The 21,761-nt window shown below is 43.7% G+C and overlaps 1 protein-coding gene across 9 annotated transcripts in view; it reads left to right on the plus strand.

Moving 5' to 3' along the window:
• The window catches only part of LOC139264638 (sickle tail protein), an 801,407-nt gene that overhangs the window by 405,781 nt on the left and 373,865 nt on the right, over positions 1-21,761 (plus strand). For all 9 annotated transcript variants that reach the window (XM_070881417.1, XM_070881420.1, XM_070881418.1 and 6 more), the window contains exon 2: positions 6,534-6,817. In XM_070881417.1, coding sequence (XP_070737518.1) covers positions 6,534-6,817 — 284 coding nt within the window. The remainder of the gene's footprint in view (positions 1-6,533; positions 6,818-21,761) is intronic.

A 21,761-nucleotide genomic window follows, 5' to 3' on the forward strand; every position in this document is an offset into this window, starting at 1 on the left:
TACAATTTTATACTGATGCAAATCTAATTTTAGAAGTGTGAGGCTCATTTACTTCATGGTATATATTCAGATGCTACAGGTCAGGTTTATGCACAATTTCAGATAATTTCCTTAAAGGAATGCATACTTCATCACTAACCCCTTTTTGTCCTTTGCTGGTTCCTCTCCGTTCTCTTCATCCACACTGAGTTAAATCATTCTCTCTTCCCCCGCCCCCCACCCCACGTCCAGGTGCACAAATGCAAACACAGCTGCTAGAACAATCCATTCTGTACCCAGCAATCCATTATCCATGGCCTTTAAAATGCCTTTATCCCAGCACTGAACAGCTTTGGGGATTCTACAGTACAATTTTGTTTCCTGAACTGAAAGAGCCAAATGACACAAATTCTGTTGCAGCAACACCAGCAAGCTGTATCAATGGATATTGCTTTCAAATTCCACGATTCAATTGTTTGTAATATTTTAAGTCCAATTTTTTAAGTAAATATTGCCCGCAGAAACCCAACACAATTATTCTTTGAATATCTGGTAATTTACCATTGCATACAATATTTATACAAAATATATTCCTGAACTGTATATCATTTAATGGTATTCACATGGTCGTATAAATAATGTATTGAAATAGACCTGCATTCATTTATCAGATAAAAGAACAAAGATTAGGAGAAATTATGTATTTCAGCTTTAGTTCTAAAAATGAAGTCTGAGTTCTCCAAATGTAAGTACAACAAATCATAAACTTAGAAAGGGCCATTCAATACACAGTCTTAGACAACCTGCGGTATTATAGACTGTACCTAGCCCATTCTTGAAGAAAGGTTCGGAAACATTTCTCCCTCCTGCTCCTCAAGGTAAATTGAGCAAAACTCCAGTGTAATGATCTCTGATCTTATATCCTGTATAGATTATCCTTCACCAGTTGTGATTACTAACAGTTGCCTAACCTCGACATGGCAATTTAAAGAGTCAACCTTTTGATCATCTGTTTCTAATCAGATATTCTTGCATCTTTTTTTACAAGTGTTAATTGGCACTTTAACTGCTTCAGCTGGGAGCCTATTCCATATACCCACTATTTTGGGAGGAGGTGGTGGAGAGAATTCATCGAAGTTTGTTTCATGTCACTGATATCGAACGGAGGCCTCTATAGCTAAGGCAAATGGCAATTGTTCAACTGTGATGGCAAATGCCGAAATCCTAGCTCTCTTGCTTGCTTGCATGTGCACCAATACTTGGAAGTAAATTCCACTTCAAAATCTAATCCATTAGGCTTATTTTTAACTCATTTGTACCTTATCTTCTATTGTTTTTAAGAAACACATCTTTCACCCTTTTTCTCTAGTCATCAAAGGTTAACATTTCAGAGCAGAAGTGTATCCAAATACGTGTGTGCATTAAATATGTGAATGTGTGGAAGTGAAATGATTTCTACATTAATAAAGGTTTAATCATTAATGGAGTGATGCAGAAGATGATTTGCGTAGGGTTCAACCCTCCGATCATCCTGTGCATCAGCCCAGTTAGCCAGATTTCAAGTTGCTGTCAGGAGAACTCGTCTTTCACATTTTATTTAACTCATCATCATAGGCAGTTCCTCGGAATCGAGGAAGACTTGCTTCCACTCTAAAAATGAGTTCTTAGGTCACTGAACAGTCCAAAAGAGAACCGCAGTCCCTGTCACAGGTGGGAAAGGGTGGGTGGGACTTTTTTTAATTTCAAAATATACTTGTACTCAAGTCCCACTCCAGAGACTTGAGCATAAAAAAAATTTAGGCTGACACTCCCAATGCAGTGCTGAGGGAGCACTGTACTGTCAGAGGTGCCGTCTTTCGGATGAGACGTTAAACCAAGGCCTCATCTCTTCTCAAGTGGATGTAAAATATCCCATGGCACTATATCGAAGAAGAGCAGAGGCGATATCCCCGATGTCCTGGCCAATATTTATCCCTCAATCAACATAACAAAAAAAAACTGATTATCTGGTCATTATCACATTGCTATTTGTGGGAATTTGCTTGTGTGCCAATTGGTTGCTGCATTACAACAGTGACTACACTTCAAAAAATATTTCATTGGCTGTAAAGCGCTTTTAAACATCCAGTGGCCATGAAAGGCACTGTATAAATCCAAGTCTTTCTTTACTCCCAGCACATTTTTTCTTCTCCTTGAAAATTTGCTTAAGTTTACTGTATTCTTAAGATCAACCCTCTTAACTGCCTGCTCTGATCCTTAAAAAATCTATTTGACCTCCTCCATTCATCATCTAACCTTATTAATTCTCTTACTAATTATTTCATTCTACATTTAGCAATTTACTTCAGATCCGTGTTCATAAGCTCCAATGATTTTGCAGTGTTTTATCTGAATCACTATCTTGTTCTGCTCCACATCCTACAGCAGTCCAATGAAAATCTTGTTTCTTTCAGTTTGTTAAAGACATGTGTATTTGACGGCTCACACAAAGATAACCAACAATTATTACCTCTTACCCCTCTTTCAATATTCTTGGCCTTCATTACGTCCTCTGACTTCAGCTACAAATTCCCATCTCTGTTATTATTCAAGCTGTTTTCTCTGTTGTGCTAGACATATCTTTTCCCATCAGCAATTGTTAATTCTTTTATAAAGACCAAGTCGTTTCAAGGTTATTTTTTAGTAACCTTCATACCCTTGAACAGATCCAAGAAGAAGCTGGTCTGTCAGACAATCTTGCTCTCACCTGAAGCCTCCAACAAGCTACATTACAACTTTTCTTGTCTGTCCCTATTTTATTCATATTACTGTGGTCAGTGCTTTTCTCAACTTTCTTCCCTTATTCTAAGCTTTGAATATGCTTTCTTATGCATTTGTTTTTACTTGTTACTTGTTCTTCAGTAAGTTGAAATCACGATTTGTTGTACAGTCTCCAACTCTTAATTCATTCCTTTCAGGATCTCAGAACTGTGGAACTCCTTGTCTCCCTCACTTGCTCTTAATAAACTTCAGGATTTTAAAACTCAAGCTTTGTGTATTTTTATTCCTACTTTGTGATCTATCTTGTCTTCTCTTTTAATCTTATCAAACTTGGTGTTGCTTTGCGTTATGGGCCTTGGCCTTTCACCTTGGTTTCTCAAGTTGACACTTTCAATATCATAGTCTGGAAATGGAGGGATTTCCTTGATGCCAATCAGAAAATCTGACCATTTTCTGCAATTTTCATGTGTGGCATCGAAGCCCAGCTGTGATGTGTCATTTGAACTGTTAAATTACATCGCTGCGAAAGTCGCATGTTCAAGGATATAGGTCAGAATAAATACCTGTTGTAACATCTACTCAAGAGATTCCTCAAAACAGTAAACTTGGAGGCTCTCTGTTTCATGAGTCCAATGAGCTAGTGGATCTCATTTAAAGTGAGTTATTTTTACGATGATGACCGTTGACAGTACACTCGGCAGAGTGGTTAACACCCCGTTCGAAGGACAAGCATCAGTTAAATCAGTGAGCAGATTTGGATGGAGACTGAATCAGACAGTGGTTAAAGGAGTGGGATGTTAAGGACTGAGAGAGGAAGTCAATAAATCTAGTGAGGTTATTTGTAGTGTCTACCAATCTCTACTCCCTCAATTGTAGAGCATTCACTACCTCGATAAACAGTCAGGTCTTTGCTTTGGTAGTTACATGTGAACTGCAATGGCTCAAGTGAAGGATCACTGAAAAAGATGGCACTGTGGGACAACTTACTGGCTGCCATCACCATGTTTATTGTACAAAGCCTATACCTGCTCAGTAATTTGCTTGCACTGTGACAAAAACCTATCTTGCACAGCATTACAGTCCAAAATCATGCAATCTAATGGACTAATTGAAGATTGACTGTTACTAGCCAGAGCATATCTTTGACAGAGATTGTCCAGGCTGGCTTTCCAGCAAGATAATGATTGGAACAGTACTATAAGAGTTGCCAATGGTAAAAGCAGGCCAACGCTCAGAAGTTAGCCCTGATCGCGATCTACAAACTTGTTTTGTTTACTTTGCTGTATGAAATGAAAGTGTATCAGCATTTGTGATTATACGCCCCAGAAATGTGTAACTTTCCCCAAATAATATTCTGTCTTTGGCACATATGAACTGCAGATCTATAATGACTGTGTTTTGTAGCAGAAATTTAGTTAATGGGATAAACTCACTCCTTTGGCATAACCTCTGAAAAATTTATAACGCATACGTGAAGATGCAAATTCGGCAACAATGCAGAATTCTACAACTGCGGTATGCAGTGCGTTAAACAAAACACATGTTAATATGGACAAAATGGTCCCTTCATTCTTTGAGAGTAACTTCAGTTCAAGATAATTACCCAGATTATCTTAATCTGAAAAATGTGACTCCTGGAAGTCGAAAGATACTTCAAATTTAATTGTGTTTGATTCACACTTTAGTGACATAATAATGGGTGTTTTAAATGGAATTAAAAATAAATTCTGTCTGACATCTGACTCAGATCTCCATATATTTTTTGAACTAGTGTTTGATGGCCTAGCCTTTTTGCTTTGTTTTTAGATTTTCAATTTTCTATAAATTCAATTTAAAAACACATTTCTGTTTTGAAGTAGCTAAAAACAATTACTTGAATTCCGTGATTGTTTCAGCGGAGTGTATTTTAAATTAATATTTCTGATTCAATGGATTTAACGTGTTGAAAGAAGCAGAACTAAATGTTAAGATGTGAAGACACTGGCTAATGGGTGATATTATAGATGGTCCTGGTATATCCTGACACACACTCTATACTGTTCCAAATGTTAGAATGTGCATGTATCTAGTACCTTATCACACCCTCAGGATGACTTCAAGCGCTTCACACGGAATTACTTTGAACTTTAATCACTGTTATTTTATAGGCAAATGTGGTAGCCAAAGTTTTGCCCACTAACCTCCCACGAACAGCAAATGAGATGAGTGATGAGCTCATCTGTTTTGATGGTGACTGAGGAATGAATGATGACCAGAATTCAAAATAGTGCCATGGGAATCTTTTGTATCCATTTTAACAGGCAGACGGCGCTTCTGTTTAATTCCTCACCTGAAAGACGAGAACCTCCAACAATGTAGCACTCCCCCACTTCTGTACTGAAGTGTCAGCCTAGATTATTTGCTGAAATTCTGAAGTAGGATTTGAACCCACAACTCCTGACTCAGATTAGAGTGCTAAAAACTGAACCAAGCATTGAAATAAAAAGTTTTTAGTGGAAAACTTTCCATTTTGGCCCCAAAGTGCAAGCATAAAACACCTCCAGGTCAATTTAAATTACTTGTTCTTGGTCAGAATAATGAGCCACATCCCAGTGTTGGAAGAGCACCGTCCACTACATTAGTATGACATTTTTCCATTTCCCACTTTAGCCATCCTCTGTCTCTGAGGGATTGCTAATTGCTGTATAATTATAGGCAGTTTTGTGCTGTGGGTCCATAACCCTGGGAATTGTTTTGAAATTATCCAAACTCTCAGGTTTGTGCTCATTGTTGCATAGTTCAAGTGATGGGGAATATAATGTATTTATATAACATTATAGTACACGCCCCAAACAAAATTTTGATGGCAGTAGGATCAGGTGGAGATGTGGCCCTGAGTTACCATTCCATTTTGCACCACCGCCTGCCCAGATTACACTGGTTTCCTGAGCAGAGAGGTTGGAACACTTGACCTCTAGACAAGCTTAGGTAACGTATAAACTGAAAATGCAGGAAATATACAGCAGGCCAGGCAGTGTCTGTAGAGAGAAAAACAGAGTTAACGTTTCGGGCCGGTGACCATTCTTCAGAACTGGAAAATGTTACAGATGTAACCGGTTTTAAGCAAGCACAGTGTGGATGAAAGACCAAAGGGAAGGTTTATGATAGGGAGGGAGGCAGGAGTAATTTAATGAACAGCAGAATCATTACCTGCTGTCTGGAAAAAAATGGGGGCAGAGGTTATGATCTGAAGTTGTTGAACTCGATGTTGATTCCAGAAGGTTGTAAAGTGCTTAATTGAAAGATAAGGTGCGGTTCCTTAAGTTTCAGTTGAGCTTCATTTGAACAGTGTAGGAGGCCGAGGGTAAAGGGGTCAGAGTGAGAGTGGGACGAAGAATTAAAATGGCAAGCGACCAGAAGCTCCGGGTCATGCTTGCGAACTGAACGGAGGTGTTCAGCAAAGCGATCACCTATGTCTCAAGGTAGAGGAGGCATCATTGTGAGTAGCAAATACAGCATATTCAATTGTAAGAAGCACAAGTTGGAAAGGAGCATTTGGGGCCATGGATGGTGGGAACAGAGGAAGTGAAAAGTGTTGTATCTGCAGCACTTGCACAGGAAGGTGCTGTGGGATGTGGGTTGATGGAATAGTGGACCAGGGTGACGCGAAGGGAATGGTCCCTTTGGAATGCATATATAATGTGTGTCTTGGTCAAACATAAAGAAAGAGATAATAAAGCAAGGGCAATGGGGCTGGGAAAGAAATAAAATGTTCTTGCATATTCTTTTAACTCTTTGTTTCTTTTATTTTTCAGATCATGGGAAGTCAAATTTGCGTGTAACGTCGTCAGATGATGCTGAGCGCATTAAAGCAAAGGAAAACCTTGCTAATGGAAATAACCGTGCTTCAAATACTAAAATTGCTCGGAACATCCCACGAAGGCACACAGTAGGTGGAGCACGCAGTTCAAAAGAAATATTGGGAATGCAGCCATCGGAGATGGATAGAAAAAGAGAGGCTTTTCTGGAACATCTGAAGCAGAAATATCCCCATCATGCAACTGCCATCATGGGGCAACAGGAACGCCTCAAAGATCAGGTACAAGAACATTGTCCCCTTTTATTGCCAATTATCTTCCTTCCACCCCCCTCCAGAAAGCATTGACTGCTTGCTGGAGTATGGTGCCTCTTTACCTCGAGAACCTTGGCTAAGTAATTATTGTTTGTGTCAATTTTGACAGCGAGTGTCAGCAAGCTACTCACCACACTTACATTTTTCACCAAAGATATTCTGTGACTGCTCTCACTTTGACAGATTCCAAAACCCTCCATTGCTGCTCAGTCAGTCTGAGTCAGATTGCACACCTTGGAGTCCTGTTCAATCCAGAGCTCAGCAGCAAACCTCACTTACTACTATCTTTGCAATATTGCTCTGCATAACACCAAACTCACTCCTGCTGCTGAAACTGATGTACATGTATGTGTCACTTCTAGGCTCAGGAGAGATCCCTGTGGCCTGACCGACATTTATCCCTCAATTAGCATCACTAAAAACAATTATCTGGTCATTTATGTCATTGTGGTTTGTGGGACCTTAGTCTGTGCAAATTGGCTGTGCATTTCCCTGCAGTAGATCAGTGACTATAGTTCAGAAATACTTCATTGGCTTTGATCCACTTTAGGATATCCTGAGATTGTGAAAGATGCTGTATGAATGTAATTTCTTTCTTTACACTTGGTTTCGCCAACACCCTCCTCACTGGCCTCCACAAACTGCAACTGAAATTGGCTTGCATTAAGTTTCTTCCTGTGCCCTTTGGTCCATGGCCTTTGTTTCTTCATCCCCTTCCTCAACCCCACGACTGGTGGTAGCCTTTCTGGCCCTACTCTCTGGAGATTCCTCCCTAAAACCCACCTCCTTTCTACTTCTCCCCCCATCTTTAAAAGCCTCCTTAAAACTAATCTTTGCAACCAAGCCTTTGGTCAGCTCTCTTCACTTTCCTACAAAGCCTGGTATTAGTTCTTCTGTCAAATGCCTTGGTTTAAAGTAGAATAAATTCAAATTATTGATGTTCACACATGTCGTCTAACCCTTGGCTAGTGATCAGGAGTAGGAACTACGGTTGTGGGTTTTTTTCCCCTCCCCAACACGGCCGCTGGTTCAATTGTAGTAGTCCGAGCACTGTCCTGGCTGAGATCTGCTCATTTGTCAGACTGAGGACCTAACCTTGGACCTTCCTGGTTTCTACAGTGAGCTACTCACTGGATAAAACAAAGCATATTAACCTTGACTGTCAGGATCTCATCCAGTGGTGTCTGTGGAGAAACTAAAGACTGAATAGTGAGCAAAATGTACATTTTTGTGAAAACTAAGAAATCAAGCTTGTTAGTTATCTGGTTGACTTTATTATTGTGAGCAGTTTCATTGATTAATTACCATTTTAGTTTTGTCTGACACCAATTACAGTCTGTACATTGATGCAGACCAAAACGCTCTGATACCAAGTCATCTTTTATTTGAGTCGCTAACAAAAAAGCATCACATTCAGCTGGAGCTAAGCGTGGACCTAGCAATAGTTCATGGTCTAAAGGTTTCTGAGTGATACAGCTGGCCTTCAAGGTAAAGTAAACACCATGATTCTCTTCACCAAATCAAAGCTGGCTGATATGGCCTCTTTGTATACTCAACAGCCTACATGCTCAAAGCTTACAAGTTCCAAAATAAATTGTTGGTTGCAGGTGACGCATCTGGACTACCATCTTGCCTCGGAGCACTTTTAAGATCTTGATTCCTGCAGTCACTATTTACATGTCATGGAAGTGATTTTTTACAATCAAAAATGCCAATTTCCTGTCTCTTTATAAATTCATTTGCTTTGTTTTCTCATCTCTCTCTTGTCTCAACAAATCAGCTGTGCCCAGGAAAGATAGATAGACTACTTCAAAGCCTCTAACAATTTTTCTCTCTCACCAGTCACTAGGAAGTACACTGCATTAGGATTGCTGGTACAATCAGCCACTACTGCCTCTCTTGCAGTGCAGTCCATTCTACGCACTCCCCACCCTCTTAAATCTAGACTGGATTTTCACCATCCCTCTTCTACACTTGTGGCTATGGAGAATCAGTGACTATATCAAACTTATTAATGTTTATTTTGTCTGTGCCCTTTAGGTTCTTGAAGACTTAAGTAAGATTATGCCTGCAGCTCCTCTTCTTCCCTGCCTTCTTGTTGGGACGTGCCTGGCCTCTGCTATGTGCTTCCCCACACGGTGGAGCAGTGACACAGACACTAACCCGTGTCTCACTAATATGGTGTGTAATTTACAAATTTAAAACGACCAATAAGATTTCAGATTTTCTCTGAGAACAGTTTTTTCTTAAAGTGAAACTTAACAAAACTGAGTGAGATGTACTACATCTTTTACTTTGTTGGAGTTTAATGGAATAGAATTAGAGTTAATGGAGAGCGCAGGCTTTGTGGATCTGCATGTAAAGTGTAAGAAATCTTGTTAGATGCCTCATTTATTAAAATGTTTCCTTATTATTTGTATTATTCTGAGTCTCAGACAGCAAGGTAAATGTTGGTGTAAAGTGGGTATACCCATTCAGAATGTGGCAGAGACATCTATTATGATAGATCTCTGCCCACTTAGCGCGTCACGTTTGATTGTGGGTTTGACCACTGTAGGAAACTCCCACCTGAAATGGAAACTTAATTTTAATATGTTGATGAAGTCCCCATGATGAAGTTTAGATGTCTGCACAGTTTCCTGGTTGTCTTGCCCACATATCGTTGATGTATGTTCCCATTTGAAATGGGCACTCAAGGCTGCTCGGCACAGATGGTTTATGTGAATTTAAAACCCAGTCTGAACCGTATTGGCAGCTAATATGCACCGTAGGGTAATAATCAACTGCACTCTCAACTGTGCCTTCCCCTCCTTCCAGCAACGACAAAGGCTGTCCTTTGGCGATGATGCCCTGTGATGACAAATGAAGCCACCCACCTTACTACTTTTCCAGACATCGAACAGGAGGTTGAGTGGTGATCGATTCCGTCACTTGCCTGCAGAGAATATTTTATGTCCTCACATTGGATTTCCTTTCAATTTAGTTTTATCTGGCACCTCTCTCTCTCTCTCTCTCTCTCTCTCTCTTTCTCACATTGACAAAGGCAACCAAAATGCCTTTCCAAAGCCTCCAAATATTTTTGCCCCATGGTGCCACTTATCTTTAAATTACGCCTGAAGCACATCCCCCTCCCCATCAGGCCACCACCCTGTACATTGAGCTATGAATATTGACACAAATGAGCTGATCAATGAAAATTGCATGCAACTAGCTCACTGCACTTCTGGACGGCTTTGCAGTAGGTGCTACGAGAGTTCCCAACCCTCCCAGAATAACCGAGTGTTTCCCGGAATCACCGGGAGTAGCTCTCCCGACCTCTGCCTCCAGCAGCTCAGGTGATCAACTATTTAAACTTCCCTTCAGTGTGCAACCCCCCACCTCCCCTACCCACCCCAGCTCCATGACATCACCATCTGCTGTTAAGGTCTCGGGCTCAGAGATGTCACCCGACTACCACTGCAGGGAGCTGCGACTGCATGAAGCACGGGGATGGCAGGGGGCTGGAGGCTCGGGAATAGTGGCCGTCCATTCGAGGAGTCACTGAATTGGTGAGGGCTTTGAAAATGGCAGGGGGTGGGGGGTGGTGGAAGAGAAAGAGACTGGGGGATCAAGGGGGGAAATGGAGATTAGGGAAGAGATGGAGGGGCCGAAATTCAGCCTCCTGATGAGGCCTCTGGCAGCCACATGCGGTATCAAATAGCCGCCAATTTTTTGTCGATTGGCCACCGCTTGCAAAATTCTACTCGGTGGAGGGGGGAGGGGTTTCTAGTGGTGACCATATCGGCCCCTCTCCTCCCACTTCAGCCCCGCTGCAACTGAAGCCTCCTAAGTGCGTCATCAAAGCGCGCACCGCCAATGGCCCATCCCGGAAGTGAAATTCAGCTGCGAAAGTCTTCCAGCCGCTGTCTGGTGCCCCCGACAGCTTTTCCTGTTGGAGCACTGCATTTGAAATGGAGGTGCCATTAAAGGGGAGGGCGCACTGCCGCAGCTGCCATTTTATTTTATTTTTTGTCGGCCGACTGCCAGGTCAGCCTGACAGTTTTGCCCCGGTTTGGCCAGGTTGCCAACAGGCAACCTCTTGGCTGCCAGGCCGCTGGCCCAGCCGAAACCCTCCCCGGTGGCCCAGTGGACCTAACTTAAAAAGATGCAGAGCTCGCAGCAAATCTACCCTTTAACTGAAGGGGAGAGACGTTCTGACACGCCAGCGCGATGATGTCACCAGCCTGGCACTGATGAGTGACAGTGGCGGAGACTCTGTCCCGCCTTCACTTCCGCCCCCATTTTGATGGTCACTCTGTTTCCACCCCATTATGACCGTCTTGCGCCCCGCTCGAAAAAAAAATGACAAAGAGCTGAATTTCACAAGATGGGCCGCTGCGTTCATTGTGGCGGCTAGAACACAACAAAAGTGGTAATGAGCCCCCTTTCCGGCGGGGGTACATTACGACCCTGAAGACTGGGGGATGAGGATCAGGGGGAGAGATGGAGATTTAGGGGATGGGAGGCCATGGAAGAAAATGTGAACTAGAGCTCGGGGGATTGGGGTTCAAGCGAGAAGGAAGGGAAATGGTTTGGGGTTGGATGTGGGGACCAGCATTTTCCACAGACCCGGGAGCAGCAGTAGGAAGGAGATGAGTGGTGGTGGCACTGAGAGAGGAGCAGCCAGTAAAAGGATATATATTTCAAAAGGAGGAATATAAAAAGATCTTTGTGGTGGAAATGGGATTACAGGAGAGAGCGTTAGCACTGGACCAAATGGCCTCCTCCTGTGCTATAATTTCTATAATTCTATGAGAACGTTCCATTATTGAGTCTGAGTTCAGGGAGTGGTTCAGAAATGTTGGAGTTAAACTGAATTTGGGAAATGGCCTACTGCCCTTTGAATGGTGGGGGTGGGGGCAAATATAAAGCCAACAAGTTCAGAACTAAAGATATTAAAAACAACTGTAACAAGAGCTGATTATAATGATTACACCCTTGTTGTCAAATTTCTTTCTGGAACTTGCTGTTCACTTTGCTTTGAAATTCTTAACATTTCACAAATATACGGGGCAAAATTGCCCCGTGCCCGGATCGGGGGGGCGGTAACCTGCTGGGGCCAGAACTTCCTGTGCCTGGCCCAGAAGTCCCGCCCCGCTGAATTGGGCTTACCGGCCCTCAAAGGAAGTGGAGTGCAATCATGTGTGCTCCAGTTCCTTTAGGGGCGATGGCGGGGCGAGTAGTGCAGCGCTACACGGATGCTCCGCTTCGCGCTGACGCGCTTCAAGGCCTTTCCCCTTTGCTAAAAGGGGAGGGCCGCTGTGCACTCTGCAAGGCCTCTGCCTCTGGTGACCTCCACTAGACCAGCAGGACAGCATGACACCAGGCCTGCAGCCCGGTACCCAAAATGGAGTGCTGGGCTGCACGATGGTGGTCCGGACCACGGAGAAAAACAGGTTAGTGAGCCAACCCAAGAGTCGGCGAAAAATGCGCTGGCGACCTCCCCTTTAACTTCCACCCTGTGAGCAGATGTCAGCCAGCTTCGCGATCCATGTGGCCCATTCCATTCCCTTCCCTTTCCTTATATCCTTTTCACAGATTCTTGTTCGTAAATGTGTATAACTTCAAGCAAGTTTAATTTGATGCAAATACAATAACAAATGAAATATTTAAGCTCAATTTAGCTTCGGCCATTTGAATGTTAGACTACAAGTCCTGGATTTCAATTCCTTGTCTGTTGGAAACTTTCAGTGAAGATTCCTGTAGGGAAAAGCTTGCTTTTTTAGTTGGAAGTATCTGTAAAAAGGAGAATTCAACTGGTAAGTGACAACTTTACTTCCTGCACAAGTACTTTAAGGTTGGACTGACCTGCCACAAAATCCAAGATTTGATTGATACTTTGTGGTGCAAGGAGAAGAACTGAAAATTAATTACCCTGATTTTGCTCTCAGCGGCAAAGGAATGATGCTCACAATATCTCGCTGACAGTTGCCCACAAAGCTTTTACGGGCTTGTCAACTGAGATTTACCTTGAGCAGATTGGAAAACTGCAAATGTAACGTCCCTATTTTAAAAAAAGGAGGCAGACAAAAAGTAGGAAACTATAGACCAGTTAGCCTAACATCTGTCGTTGGGGAAAATGCTGGAGTCCATTATTAAAGAAGCAGTAGCAGGACGTTTGGAAAAGCATAATTCAAATCAAGCAGAGTCAGCAGGGAAATCAGATTTGTCAAATTTGCTGGAGTTCTTTGAGAATGTAACGAGCAGGGTGGATAAGGGGGAACCAGTGGATGTGATGTATTTGGATTTCCAGAAGGCATTCGATAAGGTGCCACATAAGAGGTTACTGCACAAGATAAAAGCTCATGGGGTTGGGAATAATATATTGGCATGGATAGAGGATTGGCTAACTAACAGAAAACAGAAAGTCAGGATAAAGGGGTCACTTTCCGGTTGGCAAATAGTGACTAAGTGGGGTGCCACAGGGATCGGTGCTGGGTCCTCAACTATTTACAATCCATTTTAATGACTTGGATGAAGGGACCAAGTGTAATGTAGCCAAGTTTGCTGCTGATACAAAGATGGGTGGGAAAGCAAATTGTGAAGAGGACACAAAAAATCTGCAAAGGGATCTAGACAGGCTAAGTGAGTGGGCAAAAATTTGGCAGTTAGAAAGTGTGAGCTTATGCACTTTGGCAGAAAAAATCGAAGAGCAAGTTATTATTTAAATGGAGAAAAATTGTACAATGCTGCAGTCCTAGGGGGCCTGGTGCATGAAACGCAAAAGGTTAGTATGCAGGTACAGCAAATGATCAGGAAAACCAATGGAATCTTGGCCTTTATTGCAAAGGGGATGGAGTATAAAAGCAGGGAAGTCTTGCTACAGTTATACAGGGTATTAGTGAGGCCACACCTAGAATACTACGTGCAGTTTTGGTTTCCATATTTACGAAAGGATACACTTGCTTTGGAGGCAGTTCAGAGAAGGATCACTAGGTTGATTCCGGTTGACTTATGAGGAAAGATCGAGTAGGTTGGGCCTCTACTCATTGGAATGAGAGGTGATCTTATCGAAACGTATAAGATTATGAGGGAGTTTGACAAGGTGGATGCAGAGAGGATGTTTCCATTGATAGGGGAGACTAGAACTAGAGGACATAATCTTAGAATAAGGGGCCGCCCATTTAAAACAGAGATGAGGAGAAATTTCTTCTCTGAGGGTTGTGGATCTGTGGAATTTACTGTCCCAGAGAGCTGTGGAAGCTGGGACATTGAATAAATTTAAGACAGAAATAGATAGTTTCTTAAACGATAAGGGAAAAGGGGTTATGGAGAGTGGGCAGGGAAGTGGACCTGAGTCCATGATCAGATCAGCCATGATAATATTGAATGGCAGAGGGGCTCGAGGGGCCGTATGGCCTACTCCTGTTTCTATTTCCTATGTTCTTATTTATTGCTCTACATAACATTTCCCATATCACAACAGTGACTCCAAAAGTACTTCATTGGCTGTAAAGCGCTTTGAGATGTCCGGTGGTAGTAGAAGTCTTTCTTTTTTGTTTATACTAAGTACTAAGAAATAGTTATCATCTACAAGGTCACAACAGAGAAAGGGAAGTGACAACCAATTTTTGGCATAAATAAATGTATCCATTTCCATTTTGAATGTTACAATTCCAGACCTTACTTTCTTCCTGCTTTTTAAGATATCAGTTCCTCTTGCCAAGCTATGAAGTGAGTGATCTTTGTTTGCAGGGGACTTAGACAGGCAACTCCTTTTCTGTTGTGGTAGGGTTCTTTATCTGTATTACAGACTCGAAGACTGATTAACTAATGGCTACTCAGTCAAAAGTGGCAAGAAGCCAGCAGCAATAAAATATTGATTGCTGTCACTTTGGTGCAACTAAAAGGACAGTTAAAATGAATTACATTATAAATCATTTTTCAGATCTTAACAATAGTCATTCAGGTAATGTCTAAAAGAGTTTGAGATTCTCATATATTGGCTTTCTATTACAACCAGATAAGTTGTGCAGATCTTAAAATGTGTTTTGTAAGGTAATACCATCTTCTCCTCAATCCATTATCATCTTGTTGCTAAGCAGCTCATGTTGCATGAATTAATTCTCAAACACATGAGACTCTGTGAGCTTTGGCATTAGTAAGGCCAAGTTCAATTTGGACTAAATACTGCCAGGAATTAATTCTTGAATCTGGAACTGAAGACTGCATGGGAGCATTACTTCCGCCAATCTGCCTCTTAATTTACAATTTCAAGTCACTCTTAATCCAATCTGATTTTATCATTATTGCTGAAGATTACCAGTAAATGGAAGCTTCAAACCTGATCGATCTAATTACTGGTTTAAAAAAAAGCAACATCTCCAAAGTTCATTCCATGCAATCACTTATGTCAATTGTAAAATCTAGAGCCATAACTTAAGTTATAAATCCTTTATCCGCCAAAATGGAGGGAATTTCCCTCGTGGATAATGGAAATTGCTGGCAGCATGTCACACACAGCTTTACATCAGGAAATTGCTGGCAGATAATCAGGAAGAGAGATATTTTAAGCATGGTTCCACTGTATAATACTTGGAATGGCAATGAATAGAACTAGACTATTTCTCTCTCCTCCTTGGTATTAGGAATTTGTACAATTTTTGCATATGGTAAGACATTTAGAGAGGCATTCAATGCCAAAATTCAAGTTAATTAGGCAAAAGAGGCTAATAATGTGCAAAAATGACAAATAAACAACCATGTTTGCTAGACATTAATGTTTGTGTTTCACATTTTAGCCTGCAATACTTGCTTGACTATATTCTTTCTTGCAAAATACATGCATTCAGCTTTCCGACCTTGTATTTACAAAGGCTGACTGCAGCAATCTGTCCCTGTGGGGCTGACTGCAGCAATCTGTCCCTGTGGGGCTGACTGCAACAATCTGTTCCTGTGGGGCTGACTGCAGCAATCTGTCCCTGTGGGGCTGACTGCAACAATCTGTCCCTGTGGGGCTGACTGCAGCAATCTGTTCCTGTGGGGCTGACTGCAGCAATCTGTCCCTGTGGGGCTGACTGCAACAATCTGTTCCTGTGGGGCTGACTGCAGCAATCTGTCCCTGTGGGGCTGACTGCAGCAATCTGTCCCTGTGGGGCTGACTGCAGCAATCTGTCCCTGTGGGGCTGACTGCAGCAATCTGTTCCTGTGGGGCTGACTGCAGCAATCTGTTCCTGTGGGGCTGACTGCAGCAATCTGTCCCTGTGGGGCTGCAGATGGACTAAGTGCTAATTCAAAAGGGAACTGCAGTTGCAACTTGCCAGAACTTTTCAGCTTAATCTGAAACTCCCTGTACGTCTACACATTAATGAATGCTTTGGGAGTTGGAGTTGGAATTGCTGTTCTGTTAATGACTGTGCTAGCCTGATCATGCTCTGGTAACCCCAGCAGCAGCTGTCCCTGTGCCTATTGCAAGGCCTTTTGCATTTTTTTCTCTCTTTTAACAGAGCCACACACACACACATGTTTGCTCCAGCTCCAGCCCACTGTTGTCAATGTCATGCAGAGAATCTACTGACTAAAATATGTTGTTAAACTCTCCACAGATGCTTCCAGACCTATTGATCATTTCCAGCATTTACTGTTTATATTTCAGATTTCCAGCATCCACAGTATTTTGCCTTTTGTATTGTCATGTATGTAACCACAATGTAACACCACTGTATTACTGTATACACTCAACCTAGATACACACATTGACCACAAGGGGTGAACTTGTGGGAGACACTCTTTACCTGATCACACAGGTATAAAAATGGAGGTCCCACGCAGGGTCATCGTCTTTGGAGTCCTGTGAATAAAGAGTTCAGGTCACAGAGTGACCTTGTCCCCAGAATGTGCCTCGTGTGGTTTCATACTGTAGAGTAAGGGCTTTACATGTATGTTACTAAACTGTTTGAGACTGTACATCTGCCATGTGGCAGTGACACTTACTACATGACAACCCCACACAACTTCTTTCAATATATTCAGAGCAGTCACTGCATGGAGGTGGAACTGTGTGAGATGGAATGGTGCATATTTCAGGTCATCAGAGGTTTTTCTTTCTCTACAAAAACATTGAACCCAAGCTCAAACTACAGGTGTAGTTCATGGATTGTGAAAGAGAGGCAAGTACAATTCACTGCTTCAGTTAAGTTTAGACACCCGCACAACCAATATACAAATGGACAGAAGGCTAATCCCGCCAATCTTCTTGAATAAAAGCCGCCCAATATACACTTTATCTCTGATAGGCACCTGATAATATTGTTGAGCGTGATAAGTTCTCAGATTACTCAAGATTGCAGACAGAAGTGTGTGATCAGAATCATTGGAACTTAACTTATGGGACTGCCTCCACTCATCTACATGCTGCTCCTCGGTGACATCATCTGAAAACACGACATCAGCTTCCACATGGACATTGACGACACCCAGCTCTACCTCCTCTCTCGACCCCTGCACTGTCTCTAAATTGTCAGAATGCTTGTCCGAAATCCAGTACTAGATGAGCAGAGATTTCCTCCAACTAAATATTGGGAAGACTGAAGCCGTTGTCTTCAGTCCCTGCCACAATCTCCATTCTCCAGCCACCAACTCCATCCCTATCCCTGGTCATTGTCTGAGGCTGAACCAGACTGCTCACAACCTTGGTGTTATATCTGACCCCGAGATGAGCTTCCAACCACATATCCACGCCATCATCAAGACTTCGCACTTCCACCTCCGTAACATCGTCTGACTCCACCCCTGCTGCTGAAACCCTTACCCATGCCTGTGTTACCTCTCGACTTGACTATTCCAATGCTCTCTTGGCTGGCCTCCCATCTTCCAATCTCCATAAACTTGAGCTCATCCAAAACTCTGCTGTCCATATCCTAACATGCACCAAGTCCTGCTCACCCATCATCCCTGTGCTCACCGAACCACATTGGCTACTGGTCCGTCAACGCCTCAGTCTAAAAATTCCCATCCTTGTTTTCAAATCCCTCCATTGCCTCTTCCCATTCTAGCTCTGTAACCTCCTCCAGTCCTACAAGCCACCGAGATGGCTACACTCCTCCAATTCTGGACTCTTGTGCATCCCCGATTTTAATTGTGCTATCATTGGCAGCCGTGCTTTGTGAATCACTCTGGGATATTTTACTACATTAGAGGCACTTAAAAATGCAAATTGTTTTGCTGTCGAAGGTGGTATAGAATAAATATCCAATGAGTGTTCAGATCGCATGGAAGCCAATACTGCCTCTTGTTGTTCCTTTTGCTAATTAAGGAACACTAAATCCACTCATGATGTTGTAGACTTGTCCAACTTTTATACCCGTGGGACTTGGACTAATTACCAAGAGCTTGCATCTTTAACATAGTGAAACATCCCATGGTGCTTCACAAAAAGGGACTGAGACACTGAGCAGGAATTGTGGGAAGAGTTAGGGGACGTGACAAAAGGTGTGTTGAAGAGGTAGGCTTTGAGAAAGCTTTTGAAGTTGGGAGAAATGTTACAAGGTGGATGGTTTTGGGAAGGCATTTCTAGAGTGGAGGATGAAATGGCTGAAGGCACTGCCACCAATGCTGGAGTGGGGCAGAGACACAAAGTAGACCCAAAATTGGAAGAGTGGAGGCTGGGAACAGGGAAATAGGGTTAAAAGATGCAAAATTATGGTGGTGCAAGGCTGTGATCCCAGGTATGCACCTGCCTACAATGTGACTGCTTAATTGTTTTTTTTAAAAAAAGAACACCAGATTATTCCATTTGACGAAAGCTGCTCTGGGAACTCGAATTACGCCAGTAATTGGAAATATGGAGCACTGTATCCTCTCATGTCAGACTCCAGCATGTCTTTAGTTCTTCATCAGAATGAAATATCCCAAGGTGCTCTGCAAAAAAGGGGATTAGACATTGAACAGGAACTTAGCAAGGAGTGAGGAGAGCTGTTTGCCAACCACTATTGTTTTATCTTCTGTGTCTCAGAGCATTCTTATTCATTCTGCTTGTTCTCTTCAGGTGCAAAGCTAAGCGTCAGTACAAAGGAATTACATCTCAATCTGGGGGAGATCAGATATCTCAGTGCAGACCAGAAATGATCTTTATTGGCAAAGGGTGGATTTGTTTTTTTTTAAAAAAAGGTTATTGATTGCAGAAGAAGTTGGAAAGGTAAGGACATGCAATGTTTTTTCAAGCTTTAAAATTTGTAAAGAAAGTTATCCTGATTAAAAGGTGTGACCAGTATTCACAACAGATTTGTCAAAAGGATTGATTAAAAAGGTTGTAGAAACGATTACAAAGAAAACAAAAATTTCACAAAAAAGGACAACCAAATTGAGGAAAAAAAGCTCAGTACTTTTAAAACCACAAATTGTCAGTCATTCTTTCAAAGTATTCATGCAGCAATTTCAAGTGTGCAATATCAGCTAGTGCCAAGTCATTTTTGATACAAAATGAGGAGAGTATCTCACACAAAAACTTGCCAACATGGGCGAGGGGCACAGCAAACACTCGAGTAACTAGTACCTGACAAGACAGTCACTTATAAATTAGGTCAAAATATTCTTAACCTTAGTTTAATGACACAAGTCTATGGTTCTTACTCATAAACATGTAATGACTATACAGTTTTGATTAGCTTCTTCAACATCAAAAGGAACCAATAATCTGTTTTAATGACTGTCATTTAAGATATGTTCAAGTACAAAAGCACTTGGCCCAATGTAAACATAGAAAATAGGTGCAGGAGTAGGCCATTTGGCCCTTCGAGCCTGCATCACTTAAAAAAAATCTTTTGGTTTCACCCCTCCCCCGATACTACAGACCCCGGTCACCCCTCCCCCGATACTACAGGCCCCGGTCACCCCTCCCCCGATACTACAGGCTCCGGTCACCCCTCCCCCAATACTACAGACCCCGGTCACCCCTCCCCCGATACTACAGGCCCCGGTCACCCCTCCCCCGATACTACAGACCCCGGTCACCCCTCCCCTGATACTACAGGCCCTGGACACCCCTCCCCCGATACTACAGACCCCGGTCAACCTTCCCCCGATAATACAGACCCCGGTCACCCCTCCCCTGATACTACAGGCCCCGGTCATCCCTCCCCCGATACTACAGGCCCCGGTCACCCCTCCCCCGATACTACAGACCCCGGTCAACCCTCCCCCGATACTACAGGCCCCGGTCACCCCTCCCCCAATACTACAGACCCCGGTCACCCCTCCCCCGACACGACAGACCCCGGTCACCCCTCCCCCGATAATACAGACCCCGGTCACCCCTCCCCTGACACGACAGACCCTGGTCACCCCTCCCCCGATACTACAGACCCTGGTCACCCCTCCCCCGATACTACAGACCCCGGTCACCCCTCCCCCGATACTACAGACCCCGGTCACTCCTCCCCCGATACTACAGGCCCCGGCCACCCCTCCCCCGATACTACAGACCCCGGTCACCCTTCCCCCGATACTACAGACCCCGGTCACCCCTCCCCCGATACTACAGGCCCCGGTCACCCCTCCCCCGATACTACAGACCCCGGTCACCCCTCCCCCGATACTACAGACCCCGGTCACCCCTCCCCCGATACTACAGACCCCAGTCACCCCTCCCCTGACACGACAGACCCCGGTCACCCTTCCCCTGACACGACAGACACTGGTCACCCCTCCCCCGATACTACAGACCCTGGTCACCCCTCCCCCGATACTACAGGCCCCGGTCACCCCTCCCCCGATACTACAGACCCCGGTCACCCCTCCCCTGATACTACAGACCCCGGTCACCCCCCCCGACACTACAGACCCCGGTCACCCCTCCCCCGACACTACAGACCCCGGTCACCCCTCCCCCGACACTACAGACCCCGGTCACCCCTCCCCCGACACTACAGACACCGGTCACCCCTCCCCCGACACTACAGACCCCGGTCACCCCTCCACCGATACTACAGATCCCCGTCATCCCTCCCCCGATACTACAGACCCCGGTCACCCCTCACCCGATACTACAGACCCCGGTCACCCCTCCCCCGATACTACAGACCCCGGTCATCCCTCCCCCGATACAACAGAGGTAAAGAACCAAACTTCCTAGATCTTAGAAAGTTTAAAAGTGTACATTAAGCTTGCTTAAGGCATAGTAGGGAAATGAACTTCCAATGTAAGACTAAGCCATAAAAGTTATGAATGTTCCAAATACAATTCGCAGGCTGTACTCAGCCTGGGCAACACCATTGCTGCGGCTGCAACTGCTACTGGCACATCAACAACATGCGTTTACATAGCTCCTAAGGCACTTCATAGCAATGTAATCAGACAAAAACGGAGCTGAGCCAAGAAGGGGTAATTGGGAGGTGTGACGAAAAACCTGGTCAAGGAGGTGGCAATTTAGGGAGAATCTTAAAGGAAGAGAGGGGGTGGAGAGTTAAAGGGGCCGAAGGAGGGAATTTCAGAGCGCAGAGGCTAGCTGCTGAAGGCACTGCTACAGATGCATTCCCCCCATCCCTGAGGCGAAGAGAGGGGGAATGCAGTTGACCAGAATTGGAGAAACAGCACGCTCTGGAGGGGCTGTGGGGCTGGAGGAGGCTACAGACATAAAGAGGGGCAAGGCCATGAAGGAATTTAAACACAAGGATGAAAATTTTAAATTGGAGATGTTGGGGAACCAGGGGCCAAGGTACGTCAGTGAATATAGAGGGTGATGGGTGAGTGGGACTTGGTGTGGGATTGGATAGGGCAGCAGTTTAGGATTAGCTGAATTTTATGGAGGACGGGAGATTGGCATTAAGTGTATTAGAATAGTCCAATCCGGATGTGACAAATGCAAGGATAAGAGTTCCCACAGCAAGGTCAGAGACAGGTGATTTTACAGAGGTGAAAGTAGGTGGCCCTCGTG

The sequence above is a fragment of the Pristiophorus japonicus genome, chromosome 5, assembly GCF_044704955.1.
Source record: "Pristiophorus japonicus isolate sPriJap1 chromosome 5, sPriJap1.hap1, whole genome shotgun sequence".
NCBI classification, from domain to species: domain Eukaryota; kingdom Metazoa; phylum Chordata; class Chondrichthyes; family Pristiophoridae; genus Pristiophorus; species Pristiophorus japonicus.